Here is a 22,168-nt window from a genome sequence, read left to right on the forward strand (position 1 = left end):
TTAGTTAATTAATATTTTTTGTCCTAGCTAATTAATATTGTTATTGCCTATTGGTATTAATATAGTGTTACGGTGTTATTTCACTAAACCAAACGAGATACACAAATTAAGAAAGGGCATATTTACTGATTTATGAGAGTGAAAGCTGAATGAATAATGAACTATTAAATGACATGCTTTAGCTTCAATTCTGCTGCAGCTGTGATCAAATTCTATAATGTAAATACGAACTTTTTGTTTTTTATATTGGAGTTACAACGGTGTTTTTATAAAAATGTAGATCGATGAGATGTTATTCTCAAATGTGGAATCGCTTAATTAAAAAAGTAGAAATCGGACCGTCCAATTAGTAGATGGTACACAAATTAGACTGTCCGATTTGTGTTAAAAAAAATTAAATGAAATTGAGGTTCACTAATTGGACCGTCCTATTTCTATACCTTCCACAATTTCGTACAATACCAAAAATTATAGTGTTTCATTATATCACTACCCTTACTTCCATACCTAAAAAAAAATAGCCGTCTTATAGGCTGCGTTTATTTTTGGAGACAGGACAAGACATGACACTAAGACAGAAATAATAGAATGGAGACACTAAAAATTATTTTTTGTATATTGTATTTGGATATAACGGATAACACACTAATGTAATGTCCTGTATTATAAGAAGAGATAAGAGTAGAATAATAAAAAATATCTATGGATAGAAAGGGAAAAAATTTTGATAAAAATGTCCGTATTCACCTTTTCAAATCCCGTGTCCATCATTGTCCTTCGTAAAAGAGTGGACACAAAAATATAAAATAGTGTCCTAGAGACAATGTGTTCTGTGTCTATGTCTCTGCCTCCAAATACGTTTTAATCATTTGTTGTCCATATCTCTGTGTCTCCGAAAACAAACGCTACCATACAGCGTTTAGTCATTATATCGCCAACCAGTATACTTACATATTTGAATATTTCACTATCTTATTTAGTCAACGTTCTAGCAAATAAATAGAATCAACACATCTAAACTGCAGCTAAACTGTATTCACTTCAACATATTTTTACATCTCAACATTCTTGCGATACTGCATGAATTATATTTTTAACAGTAGTGCCTACTCAGATATTTAATATTTGTTCAATCATATCTTTATTCATTACTTTTTAAATTATATAAAATTATCCTATAATGAATACAGCACCAAAATAACTACTGCCTGCTAAATAAACTAAGTCTTCAGTGGTCACCAAAAATTTCAGGCGCATATATTCTTTCTCTTTTTTTTTTTTTTTGAGAGCCACTTAGATAAAGACGCTTAAAACATTTTTTTTTAAAGATGTTTTTAAGTAATTAAAATTCAATACATATAACTGATTAAATTATGTTATTTTATTAAAATTAGATCAGATAAATTGATTTGGCCAAAAAATCGATAAACTATACCTTGAACCGGTCTAAATTAATAAGTTTTATAAAAAATAATTATAATATTTCTATTATAAAAAAATGACTAAAATATTCTTATATATATATATATATATATATATATATATATATATTTTAAGAACCCTAAATTCTAACTCTTTTCTTTTCTTTGTGTCGTTATAGGGTTAGTATTTAGGATTTTTAAAATTAAAAAAATATATAATAAAAATATTTTAGTAATTTTCTATAATAAGGTTATTGTAGTCATTTTCTATAAAAAAGAATATTAATTTAAATCGATTCAAGATTTGATTTACTGATTTTTTGACCAAGTCAATTTGTCTTATCTAATTTTGACAAAAATAATATAGTTTAATCAATTATATATATTAAATTTTAGTTAATAACAAACATCTTTAAAAAAAATATTTTAAACATCTTTATCAAAGTGTCTCTTTTTTTTTTTTCTGCCTTCAATTGGGTTATGCAATCTTTTATTTATTTTTTTCTTTTTTTTTTCGGGTCAAGGGGTCATATACCCGTTACTTACTTACTGAAACAGAGACGCTTTTAACCCATCTCACCTTTCAACCATGATTCTCTCACAGCCCACCTTCATCCAAGGCCTTGTATGGACTATGGAGTCCAGTCCAGCCGGGCCCAATTCTCCCATCCAAGCACAGCACCTCCTTCCCAAACGGAGCCAATTCCCTCCTAACACGAGCTATTCGGCTTCGTGCATGCTTCACGTCACCCCTTTCAGCGAACAAGTGGCTCTCCCTAGACACTTGTCACTACAGGATAATTCCAAAAAGAATATCTTTATCCTCCAATCTGTACACTATAATTCCCCTTTATCTTATCGTGTCATATGTCGATAATCGTCTACGTAATTTATGTATGCTCTTCATTAATGTAGAATGGCTCCCTCCATTATATACATATACACGTGGCTAATTTCCTTCGTCAATACGAATCATATTTATTATTTTGCCGGTATAAAATTATCTAAATAATATTTCTAAAACTTGAATAAACGGCTCATCATTACAATAGGTCAGATTTAATATTTATTTTGCACCTAAGAATGGGTTTGGTAAAGGTTATTGAAGAGATATTTGTGTTTCTAAAAAGTATAAACACCTTATTTTATATTTGGTAAATTAAAAAGTTTAAATGTTTGTATTTATGGTTTTTAAAAATTAAAAATATTTTTAAAAATATTTAAAAAATAGCTTTTTAAAGTTGACTTATATTTATCAAAATTAAAAAATCTAATATGACCTTATATAATAATAAATATATAAAATTATTTTTATTAATTATTAATACCAAATTTTATTTATTTTTCTGTACATATTTCTCACCATTATATTGCTATATATTGAAATTCTCATATATTTTTAATTAACAATTAATGGTTAATTATAATAAAATTTGTCAATATTTATAAGATTTTATATTATATTCTTTTAATAATTATGTTAAATTTTTTATATTTATATAAATATTATATACAGAATATTTCATTTACAATTCATTAGAATATATTCTAGAATTAGTATTTTTTTTCCTATTTTACTATCTTGTATAATAATTATGTATTGTTTGTTTTTAATCAAAGTTAATCCCTTTATGATAAAAACTAAAACTTCGTTATCTTTTAGTATTATTAATCTTTTAATTTTTATCTCTTTAATTATATAATTATTTGTTCCTAATAAAAATTAATTTTTTTAATTTGGTCTTGCAGTGTAATTGTTTTTTTTTTTCGTCACATCTATAACTTAGGATTTACGTGATCGACATAATTTACAAAATATTTATACATGTTTTGTGTATGGTATATTTTGCTTTTCATTTATTAAACTTATTTTAATAGTTATATAATTATTTGCTATTATTTTCAATAATATCATTGTTTTTTTTACTGCTCAAAATCACTTATTATTATTATTCCTTTAATTATATAATTATTGTTCCTAGTAAAATTTGATTTTTTTTTTTAATTTGGGTTTGTAATGTGATTCTCTTTTCTCTTAGTCATTTACAATATCAATACATCACATTCATGAGCTAGGATTCATCCGATCGATATAATTCACAAAATGTTTATACATATTTTGTATACGTATATTTTGCTTTTCATTTATTAAACTTATTTCAATAGGTAGATAATTATTTGCTATTGAGTCGGCTATGGAGCTAATGGGATATTTGTATAATGTGTACAATGGACTGTTTATTTAGTTCAATATGAGTTAAAAATAAAAATTATCCACGAAATAATAAATTTAAAAACTCTTATTCAATTGTTTCACATCAAATTTCAAATTCTCCAATTTTAAATTTCAAATTTCAAAATTTTAAAAAATTCAGTTAGTTATTTCAAAAAAATAATCATCTCAAATCCTCCAATACTCTTTTCTTTTCAATCGGCGGCCACCCCACCTTCATCAATAATCATCCCATTTCACTGTCACTACTTGGTTTGCCACACGCCACTCACCCTTAATAAAAATAACCATCCACTTAAGGATAAAAATAATCATCTATATACCTAATGAATTGAACATCTAACATATTTTAATTATATATAACTAAACTCAATCCAATCAAAATAATCATCTACATAAAAATAAAATAACCATCCGCATACCTACTAAAATGACCATCCTAAATTGACCATTAAAATAGAAGAAGAAGATGAATAAACAGAAGAAACTATTATTGTGGTGAAACATAATTTTAAAGGACTAGTCATGACAAAAATGGCACTGTTGTGAAGCATAGGGCTCAAATTATGAAAGAAGCTAACCATGCTTGAATCCGAAGAAAAAGAGCATGGTGGTATCATCGGTGAGAAGAGGCTTGAAGGAATAGGAAAAAGCGAAGGCGATTTGGAAGAGAGGCACGAAAACAGCGGCAACAACGTTAGGCTGAGCGTCGGAGGATGAGGCGCATCGGGCTAACCGGCGGAGGTGAGGACAGTGTCGGTGGGAGGATGCAGCGCCCTCGGTATGGCCAGGAGAAATTCAGTGATGCGAGGTGAGAACCAGAAAAAATGACGATGAATTTTGGATGTGTATTGAAGGTTATGATAAAATTAGAAATAACTGTACATAGTGTGAATGAATTTAAATACTAATCTTAATTGTGTGTACATAATTAATATTGATTCCCAATACTTTTTCTTTGCTATTATTTTCAATTCATTGTCTTTTACTGCACAAATCATTGTTTGTTGTTGTTTCTTTAGAAAAATTACTCTATTCTCTCAACATTATTCATAAAATTGTTATATATATATTAATAATACTATATATTTGTTAATCGTTAATAATTAATTATAGTGAAGTTTGTTAATAGTTACAAGATTCTAATATTAAATAAAAAGTATCCATTTATATTAAACATTTTCATTCCAATGCATACTTACTTTATTAATATTTGTAGGTTTTAATTTCTTGATTAATAATTCTTTTAATTTGCTTCATATATACTTACAAACACAGCCTAATATATTTCTTATCCATGTATATATTTGTTTATCAAATATTCAATCATTATATATATATTATTTGAAAAGAAAGTTTAGGGTTCAATATTTTTATAAAATTTGATCAGTAGTTAATTAATAAAAAAAGTAAATAAACAAAAAATTTAAAAAACTAATACTTAATTTTTATTAAAATTTAATCAATACTTAACTAATAAAAAAAATTAAATAATCTTATACTATTAAATATAAATACACTATTTATAAATCACAAAATTTACTGAGTTTTAAGTCTTTTAACACTTTTCTTATTTTAAAGCGTATAGCACATATTGACATGCCAAGTCTTTATACGTTTCTATCCAACATCATTTATGAAAAATATTATTTAAAAATATTCATATGAATATATATATATATATATATAATAATGTTTTAATTTGAGAATATCTGTTCAATAAAATAAAATATAATATAGAATAAATTTAAGTTTTTTAACAAAAATATGAATTGAATAAAAAAATTTTCGTATATCGAACTGATATCTACTTTAATTGTTGATTAAAAGATTTTGTTTTATAATTTTTTTCTAATATATTAAAGATATAAAATTTCGATTTTTCAACGTTTTTTTTATTTCTTTCTTAACCGAGCCTTTAAATTATTATTATTATTATTATTATTATTATTATTATTATTATTATATAGGTTCTGTCCTTGAGGGAGCGTGTCCACTGTCCAACGTGTCTGCATTAATTATTTTACAACTATTTATTTGCTATAAGTTTAACAAAATTTAATGAATTTATAATTAGGCTCTAATTGATGAGAGGAAGCATTTTTTTTCCAAAGGGTAAGTGCAGAAGAATCTTGCTTGCAACGTGTAGTTCTACTTGCCTAACAAATTAAACCATTTATTAATCTCTACAGTAAATTTCTATGTGTGGACATACAATTGGGTTTTCCATACATAGAATTTAGGAAACAAAATCCCCTATAGAGCAGTAGGGATAACGTGCATATACAAAATGCTCCACTATAAATATAGGGCGTTCATGCAAATTTTTTCATAAAATAATTCGCGTGTTCTATTTATTTCATAGAAGAATAATAGTTGAATAATATAGTATTATTAAGGGGTAAGAAAAAGAAGAAGATGAAAGCGGCAGTGGTGGGTGGTGGAATAAGTGGATTGGTTTCAGCATATGTGTTGGCCAAAGAAGGAGTGAATGTGACTCTTTATGAGAAAGAAGATTATTTGGGAGGCCATGCAAAAACTGTGAATGTTGATGGTATTGATTTGGACCTTGGATTCATGCTCTTCAACCCGGTAATTCTAAGTCTCTACACATACAATTTTCATTCTTCTTCTTATGTTAGTTGTTGCACTTTCATCTCAAAAAGGTTTTGGTATGCCTTTAACTCTAGTTCTCTCATTTTGTTGGTATGCCTCAAAATGCTTACACACAAATTAGTCTTGCCCACATTATCCGAAACAGTAAGGAAGGAGATAGCCGAGACAAGAAGGAATGTTGCATTATTATTATTATTATTATTATTATTAAGGGACGGATTCACGTTTATGGCTATGGGCCAAGTGTGCCCAGTGGATTTTAAAAAATATTTAAACAATATATAGTAATAAAATTTATTTACTCTCACTAAATAATTAATTAAATTTCACCCTATTATGTTATTGGACTTTACTCATCAACCTCGATTATGTAGAAGCAACAGTAATTTAAGATTTAAATAAATTTGTTACAATAATATATGTAGTTGAAATTTTAGTGGCTAAAGGCATTTCTGTGACTTGAAATTAATATAGATTAGATTATAGAAAGTTGAAAATAATGTAACATGGGTTATCGAACAGGTAACTTATCCTAATATGATTGAATTCTTTGAGAATCTCGGAGTTGACATGGAATTATCAAACATGTCATTCGCTGTGAGCCTTGATGGTGGCTGTGGCTACGAATGGGGCAGCAGAGATGGTTTCTCTAGCCTGTTTGCGCAAAAGAAAAATGTGATCAACCCTTACTTCTGGAAAATGGTTAGAGAAATTATTAAATTCAAAGATGATGTTATAAGGCAAGTTATTCTTTATCTGTATCTAAACTTTTTCTTTGCTTAAGTCCATTCTTTCACTAATGTGAGGATATAAATAACAAGGATCGTTTTCATACACTTAGCAAGGGACTAATAATGCAAAAGAGTAATGCTAAGTTTGTTCTGTCTTTCTCCAATTATAAATGCAGCTATCTTGATATGCTTGACAACAAATTGGATATGGACCGCAATGAGACCTTGGAAAATTTCATAAAGTCAAAGGGTTATTCTGAATTATTTGTGAAGGCCTACCTTGTGAGTTCATTTCCATCTTATTAAATTATTTTGATTTCTATAAATATCATTCCTTTAGTAAGTTATGATTATTAATTATAACATGCAATGCATGTAGATTCCAATTTGTGGTTCTATATGGCCATGCTCTTTTGAAAGGGTTATGAGCTTTCCTGCTTTGTCAGTTCTCTCCTTCTGTCGCAATTTCCAACATCTTCAGCTAGTAAGGAGATAATTTCTATTTCAAATTTTATACAATAATAAATGAAATAATTTTAAATAAAATAAGACTTTTTTGATGCACTTGATCCTTTTTTTTATCTCTATAGCTCTTTGGAAGACCACAGTGGCTAACTATTAAAGGTCGCTCGCACACTTATATTAAGAAGGTAGTCATTTGTAATGCTATGCAAAATTTTTAGTGTAACTTATACTAGATATTTTTTAGTTTAGGCTATAAATCAAGATTTTGAAATTGATTATTTGTTATATAACCAGGTCAAAACAAAGCTTCTTGATAGAGGTGTTCAAGTAATAGCTAATTGTGAGGTTGAATTGGTTTCATCATCAGAAAAAGGTGATTGATTTGTCCATTCCCTTATTAAGCTTTTGATATTTATTCATGCACATCTTTTTGTCAAACATTGAATGATAATCACTGATTAAGTAACAAGTCTAGAAATATTGTTGCAGGGTGTGTTGTGCAATGCAAAGATGGTTCCAGAGAAATATACGAAAGCTGTATAATTGCAACACATGCACCAGACACTTTAAGATTACTAGGAGATGAAGCGACATATGATGAGCGAAGAATTCTTGGTGCTTTTCACTATGTATATAGGTAGAATTCATCCTAACTATTTACTACCTTCCACAAAGGGAACATGACAATGGAGCTTATAATAGTTATATTTAAAAGTAGTCAAATTCAACAAAGGATATCATGATGCTCACAAGTATTGTTGATCTCTATTGGCAGTGATATTTTTCTTCATCGTGACAAAAGTTTAATGCCTAAAAACCCAAAAGCTTGGAGTGCAATGAATTTTCTTGGATTTCAGAACAGTACAGTTTGTTTGACATATTGGCTCAACATTCTTCAGGTTAGCAATAACTTATATAGTGCAGGCATTTGTACATAAGCAAAATATTCTAGAAGGCAAGTGATTCAAACTTAATAAGTGAACTATGAATAAAACTTTTTGATTGATCTTATATTCTGATTTGCAGAATATTGATAAAACAATATTACCCTTTCTTGTAACTCTGAATCCAGACCATACCCCGAAAAATACCTTGCTCAAGTGGTCAACTGGACATCCAATTCCATCAGTTGCTGCATTCAAAGCTGTACAAGAACTTGAAAGTATTCAAGGAAAAAGAAGAATTTGGTTCTGCGGTGCCTACCAGGGTCTGTTCTTGACTTGGTTAAATTATAGTTGAACATTAATTAAATTATTAAACAAAACAAAAAGAACATACACAAAAATATTATAGTGAAATTCTAGATAGCTGAAATAACTTGGGCATATCTAATCATATTTTCTTTTTCACAAACAAACATTATTATGTTGAAAGATTTTGATTAACATTAAATACACATGTGATTATTAAGCAAATATTTGTGCTTTTCAGGTTGTGGATTTCATGAAGATGGATTGAAGGTAGTAAAAGCAAACTTGATTTAAATGAGAAGAAAACAAACATTTTTTTGGTTGAAAAGTAATGCTTTTTCGTAGATGAGACAATCGAGCCTCTTTTCTACATCAATAAAATCCAATATAAATTGCCAATTTCATTTAGTGAAAATATTTTATTTCCAAAATTTTAGGCTGGTATGGTTGCTGCATATGGCATTCTTGGAAGATGTTGTTCTCTTCGGACCAATCCAAAACACATGGAACCTTCTTGGAAGGAACTCGGAGCACGTCATTTCGTGACGAGATTCCTAAATTCCTATATTACTACTGGATGTTTAATGTAAGTTCACTTTTCAAAGTGTGTAGACATTTATAAATATACTCTTTTTACACTTCAAGTTGGAAGTATCATATTCATACACAATAATACTATTGGAATAACAGTTTCTTAAAATAATGTTATTCCCTTGAAACAATCATGTTATCTGGAAGATTTTAGCATCAATTGTATTCTAGTTCTTGACTCACTTTATATCTTGTCTTGAGGAGTTTACAGTTTATTGGAAGAGGGAGGAACAATGTTTACCTTTGAAGGAAACAATATGAAGCACTCTTTGAAGTGTGTTATGAGAATCCATAGTCCTCAATTTTATTGGAAGGTATGTGCTTTAGATTTATGCATGAAATGAAGTTAATGATTTTCATTTCTACTTTTTGGAATGAAACTAAGATAATGATAATTAACGTTTTTTGTTGTTTTTGTCAGGTTATGACAGAAGCTGATTTAGGTCTTGCAGATGCATATATTAATGGAGACTTTTCCCTTGATGATAAAGATAACGGTCTTTTGAATCTTTTTCTGGTATACATATTCATTAGGATCTAATTAACATATAATTATGCATATCAGACTTTAGTGTTTACTTCCATGTTTTTTTGTACTTGTGCTACAGATTTTCATCAAATCAAATACAGATTCATCAAATGCTTCAAACTCAAAATTAAAAAAGAATAGGTAAGTTGATAGAAAGTACTGAAATTGTAATTGTATTCTTTTTCAACCTTTATATTTCCTGATTTTTTATGTCTTCAGGGGTTGGTGGACACCAATTTTCCTTACAGCTGGTTTAGCATCTGCAAAGTTCTTCTTTAAGCATTACTTTAGGAAAAATACTCTTGCACAAGCTCGTCGCAATATCTCTAGACACTATGATCTGGTATAACATCAATAACTACCAAAGTTACAAGTTTCAATGAGATTATTCTACACAAGATACACAATAAAAGAACTTTCTTACAACTTTCTGTAACTAGAATTGAAAAGAACTTCATGCATAAGTTGCAACTTTTACGTTAGAAAAGTACTTTATATCAGCTACAATCATTACTTAATAAAGATGTTTTAGTGGAATGATTAACTATTTTCCTTTTATTTATTTTATTTTGTTTTCACAATATATCTCAAGTGCCTACTTTTTACTGGTCATAAATATCTTTGTCTTATACTTATTCGTTGGTTTATTTCTAGAGCAATGAACTATTTGCACTATTCATGGATGAAACAATGACATATACATGTGCAGTGTTCAAGGCAAGACCATGACTTTTTGATGCTTGAGTCCAATTTTCTTGTAAAGAATATTTCTTCAATTTCTGATATAGCCCATGTTCACATTTTCTCTTATTAGTCTATTTGAATTTCTAACACAGAATGAAGATGAAGACTTGAAAGATGCACAACTGAGAAAAATGTCTCTTCTCATTGAGAAAGTGAGTACCTTTGAATGTAATTTTATCAATGTATTGTGGTTGGTAAATTGTGAATGACCTGACAACATCAACTTTTTAAAATATATGAAGGCTAGGATAGACAGCACACATGAAGTTCTTGATCTCGGGTGCGGATGGGGAAGTTTTGCCATTGAAGTTGTCAAACGAACTGGATGCAAATGTACTGGCATCACTTTGTCTAAGGAGCAACTGAAATTTGCAGAAAAAAGAGTTAGAGATGCTGGACTTCAGGTATATGAAAAGCTAATGTGATTAATTAATTTCTTAGTATAAAATAAAATAACATAACAAGGTGAAAATACAAGCCATATTTAGGTATTTCATTTTACTATTGAGATCATTTCATGAATACTACTCATGCTAAGTGTTGTGAATTCATGATTTCAGGATAATATCAAATTTCTACTGTGTGATTATCGTCAACTACCAAAGACATTCAAATATGATAGGATTATATCTGCGTGAGCATATTTTCATTTTAACTTTGCAAACTTACATTGAAAAGCAATATTTTTCAACACATCGCATAACATGTAGTATGGTATTTTAGTGGAATGATAGAAGCAGTTGGTCATGAATATATGGAAGATTTTTTCGGTTGTTGCGAATCAATATTAGCAGATGATGGCCTTCTAGTTCTCCAGGTATTATAAAGTTCTAGGGAGTAATACTTACTACTAGCTGCTATAAAATTTGGTATTTAAATTTGTACTAACTTTTGAATATGGTTATCTTACAACATAGTTCATATCATGTCCGGATGAGTCTTATGATGAGCACAGGCGTAGTGGTGGGTTTATAAAGGAATATATTTTTCAAGGGGGATGCCTACCCTCCCTAAGTAGGGTAACATCAGCCATGGCAGCTGCATCAAGACTATGGTATAATTTATATTTTATTTCTGATTTCAATGACCATGACCATCCCTTCATTCTTCTTTTTTCTTAATGATGAAATGAACTTTCTTGAATATAGTGTGGAGCATGTTGAGAATATTGGAATCCATTACTATCAAACATTAAGGTGGTGGAGAAAGAACTTTAAGGAAAATCAGAGGCATGTCATTAATTTGATTGGAACATACTTTATTAGATTGAAGTTAATATTCACCATGCACTAGTTGTTGAAATTTATTATTTTTAATTTCTTTTTTCTTCTTCTTCTATTACTTCTTACACTAACATTTATTTAAAAATTTTCTTTGTTCTGTCAGTGAAGTTTTGGCTCTTGGGTTCGATGAAAAGTTTATTAGGACATGGGAATACTATTTTGATTATTGTGCTGCAGGTTTTAAGTCACGAATACTTGGAGATTACCAGGTACGTATTATATTTCATAGCCAAGTTACTATGGTACTATAGACAATATTATGATGTATTAGGATAAACTTAATCTAATAATAAAAATCTATTAAACGCAAGGCATGATTAGTCATATAGTTAAGCAATATATCCCGTTATATATCCAAATTAAATCTTATATCTTGTGACCAAATTTTTAATCTTTCAACTTGAAACTTTGGCCTCTTAGGGCTGTTTAATTATCCCAATAAGCCCACACCAAGAGAAATATTCACTTATGGAACTTTGGTTTGTGGAATGATGTAAAATGAATCTAGACCTAGATCCTAAATCTAGAAAAAAAAAAATAATAGATTGTGTGTTCTTTAATTAAAATGATATTTATATGGCTGAAATTTATACCCTTAATACTATTTATTAACAAAAAATAGGGTTCGTGGATAAGGATTAAGGAATAAAATTAATCATAATTTGAATATGTTTCATAGAGTGAGAGTTGCATCAACTAAATTTAATTGGCTTTCATTTATGTACTATGCATGTAGATGGTTTTCTCACGGCCTGGCAACACCAATACACTCAAAGATCCATACAGAAGTTGGCCCTCAGCATGTTAAGAACAAGCCATGACACATAATAGCATACCATATTGCAAGTTTTTTTTTTTTTGACAAATGGCAAAGGGTAGATTGATGATTTTGCTTTTTCCTTTTTTGCACTTCATATTACTAAAAATAAAGATGTAATTTTTATTTGGTCATTTTTCATAGTTTTTGGTATGTAAGCTTTCTGTGATGAATAAAAATATTAGAAAAAATAATTATTTGTATCTATAAAATTTGTAAACATTGACAAAAGTACTTATCAAATAAAAAACTAACGTTATACCCATAAAAAATAAATTTTGTGTAACAAAAATATTTAAACCTTAATTTTTTATTAATTTTAAAATAAAATTTTAAAATTAGCTCTACCTCGTCAACTTCAACTCCATACCATCTCTCCATGAAATCAATACTAAAAACGAAAACTAATAATTGAAATCAGTGAGTTACAAAACACAAAAATGAATGTGATAAAGCATAGATCAATTCCTTTATATCAAAACAATGGCCTAACAGTAGATACTAATTTACAAAATCTATCAATACAAATGGTTCGATTTTCCAAAATCTGAAATAAAATATATTATTGTTAAAAAAATTACATAATATCATGATCGTATGTTCCTTGATAAATTCGTACTTAGTAGTATATTTGTAATTGTACACGAACTTCTGCATGTACAATATTTTCAGTGCAAATAGTCATATAAACAATGGAGTTTCGAAAATAATGGATGATCAATTAGGCTGCATTTGTTTATCAAAACAGGTTAAGACAAGACACTGAAAACTAGACATAAAAGACAGAGACACAATATTTTGTGTTTTTGTATTTTGTTTGATGATAAACAAGAATAAATTATGAAAATTCAATTTATTCTCAATTTTTTCATCCAAAAAATTTGAAAAGAAATATATAATAGTAAAAAAAATATAATTATAAAAAATTAACAAGAATAATACAAAAAAAAATAAAAAATAAGTTGTATCCCTTGTTAGTGTCTCTGTGTCCTTCCTGTCAGGATGACACAAAATATATTAATTCAGTGTATCTGAACACAATGTCTCTGTCCATGTATCACCTATCAAACATGATTTTGTGTCTCTGTTTCAATATCTAATCCCTGTAAACAAATACAACATTAATATTTGTGTTCTTGCCTATAGAATAGGTCGGCTCCTCGTTTGGAATGTCTGCCGAGCTATCTCCTCGGAAGGCTGCACTGCTAGCTCGTCAGTTCCGAGCTTTTCCTTTCAACTTGGGGAAGCGTGGACAATGAAGAGGAAAAGAGGGGGGAGTGTACCTGCAAAAGCACTCCAATGCTTAAGTCAGTATGAGATTCAAGTCAGAAGAAGTATATCAAAAAGATACTTTTACCTTGCTTTTATATGATCGGTTCTCCATCAGTAACGTTTTTTCCTCAACGTCTGTCTTGGCGAGGATTGATAACGTATCTGGTCAATATGTCGCCTTTTACTCGGCGGTTTGGGTCCATAACGTCGATTTTGCCGAGTTATTACTCATGAAGGCCGTATTTGTAATGTATATTGCCGAGTTATGGCCGAGGTGTGTTGTGTGATGCCGAGCTTTGTAGGTGTAACGACCATATCACAGCCCCGAAGTTTAGCCTGAGAAAAATTTTTAATGAAGGAGGTTGAGCTTCTTGATGAGTTATAACTCGGTTAGATTGATTAGTTATGGAGCCCCCAGTTCAACGTTCTTCATTAAAAAGAATGTTAGTGGGAAAAGTGGGGAGTCGTGTCAAGCCATTAGTGAGGAGAGAGAAAGATGTTCTGTTTATTAAATGGCTTTTTACGTTTCCAAAACAAACTGTACCGTTTGATGTGATTGAGTTTTGAGGGTTAAGTTTCAGTTTGGTTACCCCTGACCCTTGGTCTTGCTTCTTTGGAAATAGTATGAGTAAAAGAGGTATGCATGTTCTTTGTATCCTTTACTGATTTCTCATTTCCTTCTTCTTTTGTTATTTTCATTGTCTGGGTTCTCTTATGGGTTTTGAGAAGGAGAAAAAGGAGAGTATTGATTGGTCTTATGATTGGGTTAGTAAAGATGTTAAGTCTCGGGTATCTTTGTTTTGTGATGAAGCGGCTGTTAAGGAGATTGATGCTGGTAAGGTTGTGAGGGTTAGTTCTGGGGTGCAAGTGGAGTTGTTGCCGTGTAGTATGGAAGATAGGGTTTATCACCTGGGTCAGGGGTTTGAGTACTTCTATATGCATAGTTGCATTTTGGAAGAACTGAGGGTTAAGTTGCTTTTTACTGATTTTGAGTGCCAAATTCTGAAGCAACTAAATTGTGCTGCTTCACAGCTGCATCCTAATGAGTGGGCATTCTTGAGGTGTTTTGAGATACTAATGGAAATTCTTGAGGAAAGGCCTTCTGTGGATTTGTTTTTTTCCTTGTTTCCGGCTAAAAGGGGTTTGGAAAGGGGGGGTGGGTTAATCTAAATAGTACTCCTGGGTTTGGTATCTTCAAGTTGTATAAATCTTCCTTTAAAGAATTCAAAGAGATGTATTTGAAAGTGAGGAGTGTGGAGAAGCAATTTCCTTTTTATATGGACGAGTTTGTAGCTGAGAGGTTTCCACTGTGGTGGTGCTCAGAGCCTCAAAATATACTCGGACCTGAGGTGATAACTCCGAGGAATGTGTGCATTATTGAGTTCCTCGTGGAGCAAATTGATCGGAAGGATTTGATATCTATGTTTGAAATTTTAAAGTGGGAGGAAAATAGGGATTCGGTTATAGAATATTTGGGTGAGTTTTGTTATTTTGTTTGCTTTATTTTTGCTTGAAGTGTTGCTGATTTCGTTTTGTATGTTTATACAGGGGGTATATATCCTAGTGTCTCAGCTGCCTCCTTAAGGTCCAGGTTCAAGAATAAGAATCTGGAAAAAGAAGTGTCCTCATCCAATAAGGAGAAGACTACTATTGCTGCTGAGGTCAGTAAGCCTGTAACTGGTCGGAGGAAAGTTCTTGTGAAGAAGAGAAAAGGTGAAGTTGTTGACCTATCCGAAGAATCTAGTCAAAGGGGGGGATGATGTTTCGTTGGAAGAAATCCGTGCATTTCTAATGAACCAGAAGAAACTTCATGAAGTTTCTGAACATAGCGACGGGTTATCGGTCTGGGGAGGTGACTTTCCGTATATGGCTGTGGCCGATGATATTTGCCAATCATCGGCCGATGTTTCATTGGCCAATGAGGTTGGGGAAATAGCCGTCGGGCAGTATATGCAGGTAAATATTTTTCGTTTTGAATTGTTATTTTAGAGTTATATGTGATTCTTATTTTGAATTAGGTTTTTGTTTTAACCTATAGGTAGTTGGATTTCGTATGGCGAGCTTAGGTCGTAGTCAAGAGGTGAAATATAAGAAGTTAGCAATGCAGAGAGAGGAGGTTGAGGCTTTGAAGGAGCAGTTAGCCCAGAGTAAAGGTACGGTTGTTCAGTTGCAAACTAAATTGGGTGATGTTGAGAAACTACTGAAAGAAACAAAAGACAGCTATGCTAAGGATGTGGAGGACTTAAAGAAAAAGGAAGCCGACTTGGCTAGTGCGGAGACTCGGTTAATTGAGGTTACTGCTCAGTTGAAAGACATGGAACAAAAGAAACAAAATGAAATCTTGGATTCGTTTGTTGAAGGATTTGAAAGGGCTTCAATTCAGGCAAAATTTATGGCTCCTGAAATTGATTTTTCTGAGATGGATCCTGGGAAGATTGTCAGAGATGGTAAACTAGTTGATGATGATGGTGTTGCGGAGGATGAAGCTAAGAATACTTAGTTTTATTTGAAATGAACTGTTGTTTCTGTGACGTTTTTAGCTTGCTATTTTGTTTAGGATTTGTATGTTGAAACATTTGTGTTATGGACTTGTTTGCTTTTTAGGCAAAAAATGGCGCTGTATTTTGAGATGGATTAAGTTAAAATCCTTGTTTTGGTAATTTGTGCTTTTGTAAGTTGTATTCGTCTAATGCATGGAATACAATAGTAGATTTATTGATAGAGACATCTTGGTAAGATGTGGAATGGTTTGCCGAGTTGTAAGTATTGTTTGATGAAAATGCTTGTTCCTTTTGAGTTGAAAAGCTTTTTCGAATTGCTAACTCGGTTAATGATTGACAAATAATATAGGAGTGAATATCTGGAAAATATTTGGTTTGATTGATGAACCTTTATTTACAAAGGTGCCGGTAGGCTAGCCTCATTAAAACCTCTCCAAGCAAAACCTTTTGTTTGGGAAAAATGATTTGCTTCTGACGAGCTTATTATGTCGCCGAGCTATGGCTTGCTGTGCCGCATGGAGTCGGATGCTTGTCATATCTATGACTTCTTCGATGATGTCTAACTTGGCTCGCCGAGCTTTTTCGTGGTCGGAAATCTGTGTACGGACCGAGCCTTGTGAAATTTCTAAAGGGATCATTGCTTTATATCCATAGACGAGCCTGAATGGGGTTTCTTTCGTTGATGATTGAGGTGTAGTGTTATACCCCCAAAGGACTTCTGGTATGAGTTCGGCCCAAAGGCCTTTGGCGTCGTCTAACTTCTTTTTTAAGGCGTGTAATATGACCTTGTTTGCTGCTTCAGCGAGGCCGTTAGTTTGTGGATGTTCAACGGATGAGAAGTGATGATTGATTTTGAGGTTCTGCAAAAAAGATTTAAATTTCTAATCGACAAACTGGCGACCATTATTAGTAATGATATGTCTAGGGAGACCAAAACGACAAATAATGTTCTTCCAAATGAAAGATGTCATATGTTGTGAAGTAATTTTAGCTAAAGGTTGGGCTTCTACCCATTTTGAGAAGTAGTCAATTGCAACAACAAGAAATTTTACCTGACCTGGTGCCACTGGGAATGGGCCGAGAATGTCGAGCCCCCAGTGGTTGAAGGGCCAGCTAATGTCCGAGTAATGTAACTGTTCAGCTGGGGTATGTATTAGTGGCGCATGCTTTTGGCAATTGTTGCATGTCTTTACTTTATTGTTGGTATCTTCTTTGATGGATGGCCAGAACAGACCTGCTCGGAGGATTTTGGAAGCCAAACTTCGAGCCCTCGTGTGGGTTCCGCAGATTCCTTCATGAGCTTCGGCTAATGCTATTTCTGCCTCACTTCTGTTGAGGAATTTCAGGAGTGGTTGGGAGTATCCTCGGCGATATAGGGAGCCATTTATTAAAGTGAAAAAGGAAGCTTGTCGACGAAACCGTTTTGCATTTTTAATATTGTCTGGTATGTTCCCTGTTTGCAGATAATGTATAAACGGGGTTTGCCAATTTGTTTCCTGTGTAACACTCACAACATCAGTTAGAGTAACACTTGGAGATGTGATGAATGGATTTTTGATGGTTTAGAATTTCACAAATGAATTCTCGTTGCAAGTATAGTTCCTAAACCAAACAATAATCCTTTCATACAAAAGATTGTTTGTCACAAGTAACAAACCCCTAAAATTAATAACCGAAGTATTCAAACCTCGGGTCGTTCTCCCTAGGAATTGTAATGAAGTGTCTTGTTATTGGTTGTGAATTATATTTGGGGTTTTTAAGCTTTTGGACAAGAAATATAAATGGCAAAGAAAATAAACTAACAACTAACAAAGCTCTTGGCAAGATATGAGAACTAGAAGTCCTATCCTAGTTATCCTTCTCAATTGTGATGAGAATTGTTCATTGCTACCACTTAGTTAACCCTTACTAAAGAAAGGAAAGTCAAGTGGATGAATTGACTTGAGCCACAAGTCCTAGCCAACTCCCAAGGGAAAGACTAGCTTTAGTGCACTCCAAACCAATTAGCAACTTCTAATTATCAATCAACAAAGACATTAGATAACTCAAGCGTCACTAATCACTCTACCATAGCTAAGAGGAACAAAATCTATACTAAAATCCAACCAAGCATTTCATCAAACACTTGGAAGGCATAAAAGAAAAGCAAAGTAAATTGATAACAAAAATAGAATCTAACAACAATTATGACAATGAATTAACAACAACAATCAAAAGGAACACAATTATTATGAATTACCTCTAATTGAATTGAAAGAAAATGGAATGAACAATAGTAGATCTACAACAAAACATAAGAACAACATAAAGGAAATTACAACTAAAGAATAGAAGAAGATGAATGTAGCAACAAAGAATTGAGAGATAGAAGTGGAAGAAAGCAAAGATTAAAACTTAAATCTAAGAACTAAACCTAATCCTAATCCTAATTCTAGAGAGAAGTGAGAGCTTCTCTCTCTAGAAAATAACTCTCACTACTAAACTAAGCTAAAACTAAACTAATGATAACTAACACATGTTTCCCTCTTCACTCCTTGGGTTAAATAGCATCAGAAATGAGTTGGATTGGGCCCACAAGGCTTTAGAATTCGTTGGCCACGTTTTGCTTTAAGTGAACTAGGTGGCAGCAACGGCGCGTGCGCGTACTTTGCGCGTGCGCGCCACCATACGTGTAGCAACTATGGCAAATCTTATATCGTTTCGAAGCCCCGGATGTTAGCTTTCCAACCCAACTGGAACCGCATCATTTGGACCTCTTTAGCTCAAGTTATAGCCGATTAAGTGCGAAGAGGTCGGCTTGACAGCTTTCCGGTTCTTCCATTTCTTCATGAGTTCTCCAACTTTTCATGCTTTCTTTCTTCATTCCCTTGATCCAATCTTTGCCTCCTAAACCTTAAATCACTTAACAAACATATCAAGGCATCTAATAGAATCAAGGTGAATTAAATTTAGCTATTTTGAGTCCTAAAAAGCATGTTTTCACATTCAAGCACAATTAAAGGAGAATATACAAAACCATGCTATTTCTTGAATAAATATGGGTAAAAGGTGATAAAATCCCCAAAAATCAATACAAGATAAACCCTACAAATGGGGTTTGTCAACCTCCCCACACTTAAACCAAGCATGTCCTCATGCTTAAACCAAGAATGAAGTAAGGGTATGGCATTTATTCAATGGAAACTAACTAAATGCAATCTACCTATATGCAACTATCTAAATGAATGCAAGTGCTTGGTCAAAATAAATCAATTCCCAAGAAACATATATGCACAAGGGCTAAGGACTAGCAAGTCTAATCCACAATTGAATTGAGTTATTAAATATTTTTACAAACTTGCATGAAGAATGATGATCATAGGTGAAAACATGTAATTGAGTATCAAACCCTCACCGGATGTGTTTGCACTCTATTCACTCAAGTGTTTAGGGTTGATTCACTCAATTCTCCTCTATTTCATGCTTTCCAAGATTTGTTTTTCTTCTAACAATCAACATTTATTTCATGCATGCATACAAGTATCATGAGGTCTTTTTATTGGTTGTAATGGGGCTAGGGTCAAGGTAGGATGCATATTTGGTCAAGTGAGCTTGAAATTTGAATCTTTGATAAGCTTAAACTTCCCACCTAACCTATGACATCCTATACAATTAAGTTCTAATCTAACTACCCATTTTTCACCTTTTCACATACTCATGCATTTTCTTTTTCATTTCACAACACTTATGCATTGATTTTATTGGACCTTGCCTTGGGGCATTTTGTCCCCTTTTTATTATTTTTTTTCTTCTTTTTTTTTTCTATTTTTTTTTTCTTTTCCATATTATTTTTTTTTCTTTTTCTTTTGTTTTTCTCATTTTTTTCTTTCTATATACAAGAACATCAATGCATAAGGTCTATACATTTAATCAATACATGAGCATGTACCCAATTCCCAATATTTACAACAAAAATTACAAAACTACCCTTTTATTCTCCCAATGTCCCAAGATTTCCCACACTTAAATGACACACACACACTAGCCTAAGCTAATCAAAGATCCAAACTAAGGACTTTTCATTGGTTTTCCGCCTTAGGCTTGTAATGTGCTAAAATAAGAATAAGTGGGTTAATCGTAGGCTCAAAATTGGCTAACAAAGGAAGATAAAAGGTAAGGCTATTTGGGTAAGTGAGCTAATAAAATGATGGCCTCAATCACATAAATGCATGAATACACAAAATAATGGACATGAAGAATCAAACAAATCAAAGATTACAATCATAGGAAGAGAATAATGCACACAAGAAGAAAAATAAGTGGTTATAAGATGTAACCACACCGTTAGGCTCAAGTCTCACAAGCTTGTGTTCTTAGCTCAAAACATGATCCATAATGTATATAATTCAAGCAAGTTCTATGAAAAGTTTTCCACTCAAATCAATTGGTGCCCTATAGATAGAAATCCTTGGAAAATTTCATTATTTTGACTAAGCTTATTGTGTATATATATGCAAAAATAAGAAAATGCAACAAAAATCCAAAAACCTAAAATGAAATGCAAAAGTGTTGGGATTAGAAATTTGTCACCCAAAATCGCCGACCGGTCGGACGACCTCCCCACACTTAAAAGTTTGCACCGTCCTCGGTGCACTCAAAGATGAGCAAGGGGGTACGGCGACTCTCCGGATTGCTATGTGTTCTTTCTTCCGCTTCCATGGTTGCTTGTGGTGCATTCGTTATGAAAAATAAAAATATAACACCATAAGATGAGAAGATATAAAAGCAAGGAAGCATACATTGTTGGAATGAGGTAAATCACTAGAATGAGGTGAGTGAATTAGTGTGACATTAAGAAATATTAGGTGTGTGAATTCTAAATTGCGCGGTTTAGAATACACATTAGCATAAAAGCTATGTCACAAAAGAAGCATGCACTTCACTTATCCTAGTGTGCTTGAGATGCTTTAAGTAAGCTTGTAAGGTAAGACAAGCATTAGAGAAGTATGAAAGCATTCAAGTCAAACATATGGATGGATATAATCATGAAATACAATGCATTAAGGTAAATGCACAACATCATCCATCAAGAGGTTGCCTAATCAAAGAATACGGTTCAAATCACATGGTGGCCAAATCATGCAATTCAAAAGAATTACAAGTTCAAAGGCAATTCTCATCACTTGGTAGTTTTCAAAAGGTAAGCATGAAAAACTCAAAACCAAGTAACAAAATATAACCTCAATCATAGAATCCAACAAAGATTATCTAAAAACATTCATGCTAAAATAGCATTTAGGCAATAAGGGATATAGCAATGTATAGTAAACAAGGTCAATACTCCAACACTTATGATGAAAAGAGAAAATAAAATGAAAACTAAACTAAAACTAACTAATCAACTAACTAACTAACTAATTTGTTAACTAAAATAAATGGTTGTCAATGGTGTTTGGAAGTGTTAGATGAGGGGTAGTAGGAGGGAAAAAGAAAGGAAAAAGGGAGAAATGGAAGGAGGAGAAGAAAAGAAATGGATGGAAGAAAGGGCATCCACACGCACGCACGCATGGCGCACGCGCGTCGTTGGCTTATTTCGAGAGTGGCGCGTACGCGTCATGTGCGCGTGTGCGCAAGTGGTGTTTGTGCCAGAGGCACAACGTTGGCGCGGCGCAGGCACAACTCTCTGGAAAATGTATGGAGGTTGGAACTTCTCAATCCACGCGTACGCACGCATGGCGCGCGCGCATAGATGGTCGAAAATGCTGTAAGTGCGCGTACGCGCCATGTACGCGTACG

At 32.2% G+C, this 22,168-nt stretch overlaps 1 protein-coding gene across 1 annotated transcript; it reads left to right on the forward strand.

The window, feature by feature from the left end:
• Positions 1-6,035: 6,035 nt before the first annotated feature.
• Positions 6,036-12,883, forward strand: LOC112777037 (uncharacterized). Its single transcript, XM_025821319.2, has 24 exons — positions 6,036-6,246; positions 6,793-7,010; positions 7,178-7,283; positions 7,381-7,485; positions 7,592-7,651; positions 7,761-7,839; positions 7,956-8,103; positions 8,242-8,365; positions 8,493-8,673; positions 8,898-8,926; positions 9,094-9,242; positions 9,459-9,561; positions 9,669-9,764; positions 9,856-9,917; positions 9,996-10,119; positions 10,431-10,493; positions 10,613-10,672; positions 10,763-10,924; positions 11,081-11,154; positions 11,244-11,337; positions 11,438-11,574; positions 11,669-11,749; positions 11,907-12,012; positions 12,540-12,883. Exons 1-24 carry the CDS (start codon positions 6,073-6,075, stop codon positions 12,609-12,611), a joined length of 2,607 nt encoding a protein of 868 aa, XP_025677104.1. The 5' UTR covers positions 6,036-6,072; the 3' UTR covers positions 12,612-12,883.
• Positions 12,884-22,168: the final 9,285 nt, after the last annotated feature.

This window comes from Arachis hypogaea, chromosome 19, assembly GCF_003086295.3.
Source record: "Arachis hypogaea cultivar Tifrunner chromosome 19, arahy.Tifrunner.gnm2.J5K5, whole genome shotgun sequence".
Taxonomy (NCBI): domain Eukaryota; kingdom Viridiplantae; phylum Streptophyta; class Magnoliopsida; order Fabales; family Fabaceae; genus Arachis; species Arachis hypogaea.

Coding starts and splice junctions, on each gene's coding strand:
- LOC112777037 (XM_025821319.2), top strand. CDS start 6,073: ATGAAAGCGGCAGTGGTGGGTGGTGGAATAAGTGGATTGGTTTCAGCA. Junction 7,652..7,760: donor CGCACACTTATATTAAGAAG/GTAGTCATTTGT, acceptor TTATATAACCAG/GTCAAAACAAAGCTTCTTGA. Junction 10,120..10,430: donor TCTCTAGACACTATGATCTG/GTATAACATCAA, acceptor GTTTATTTCTAG/AGCAATGAACTATTTGCACT.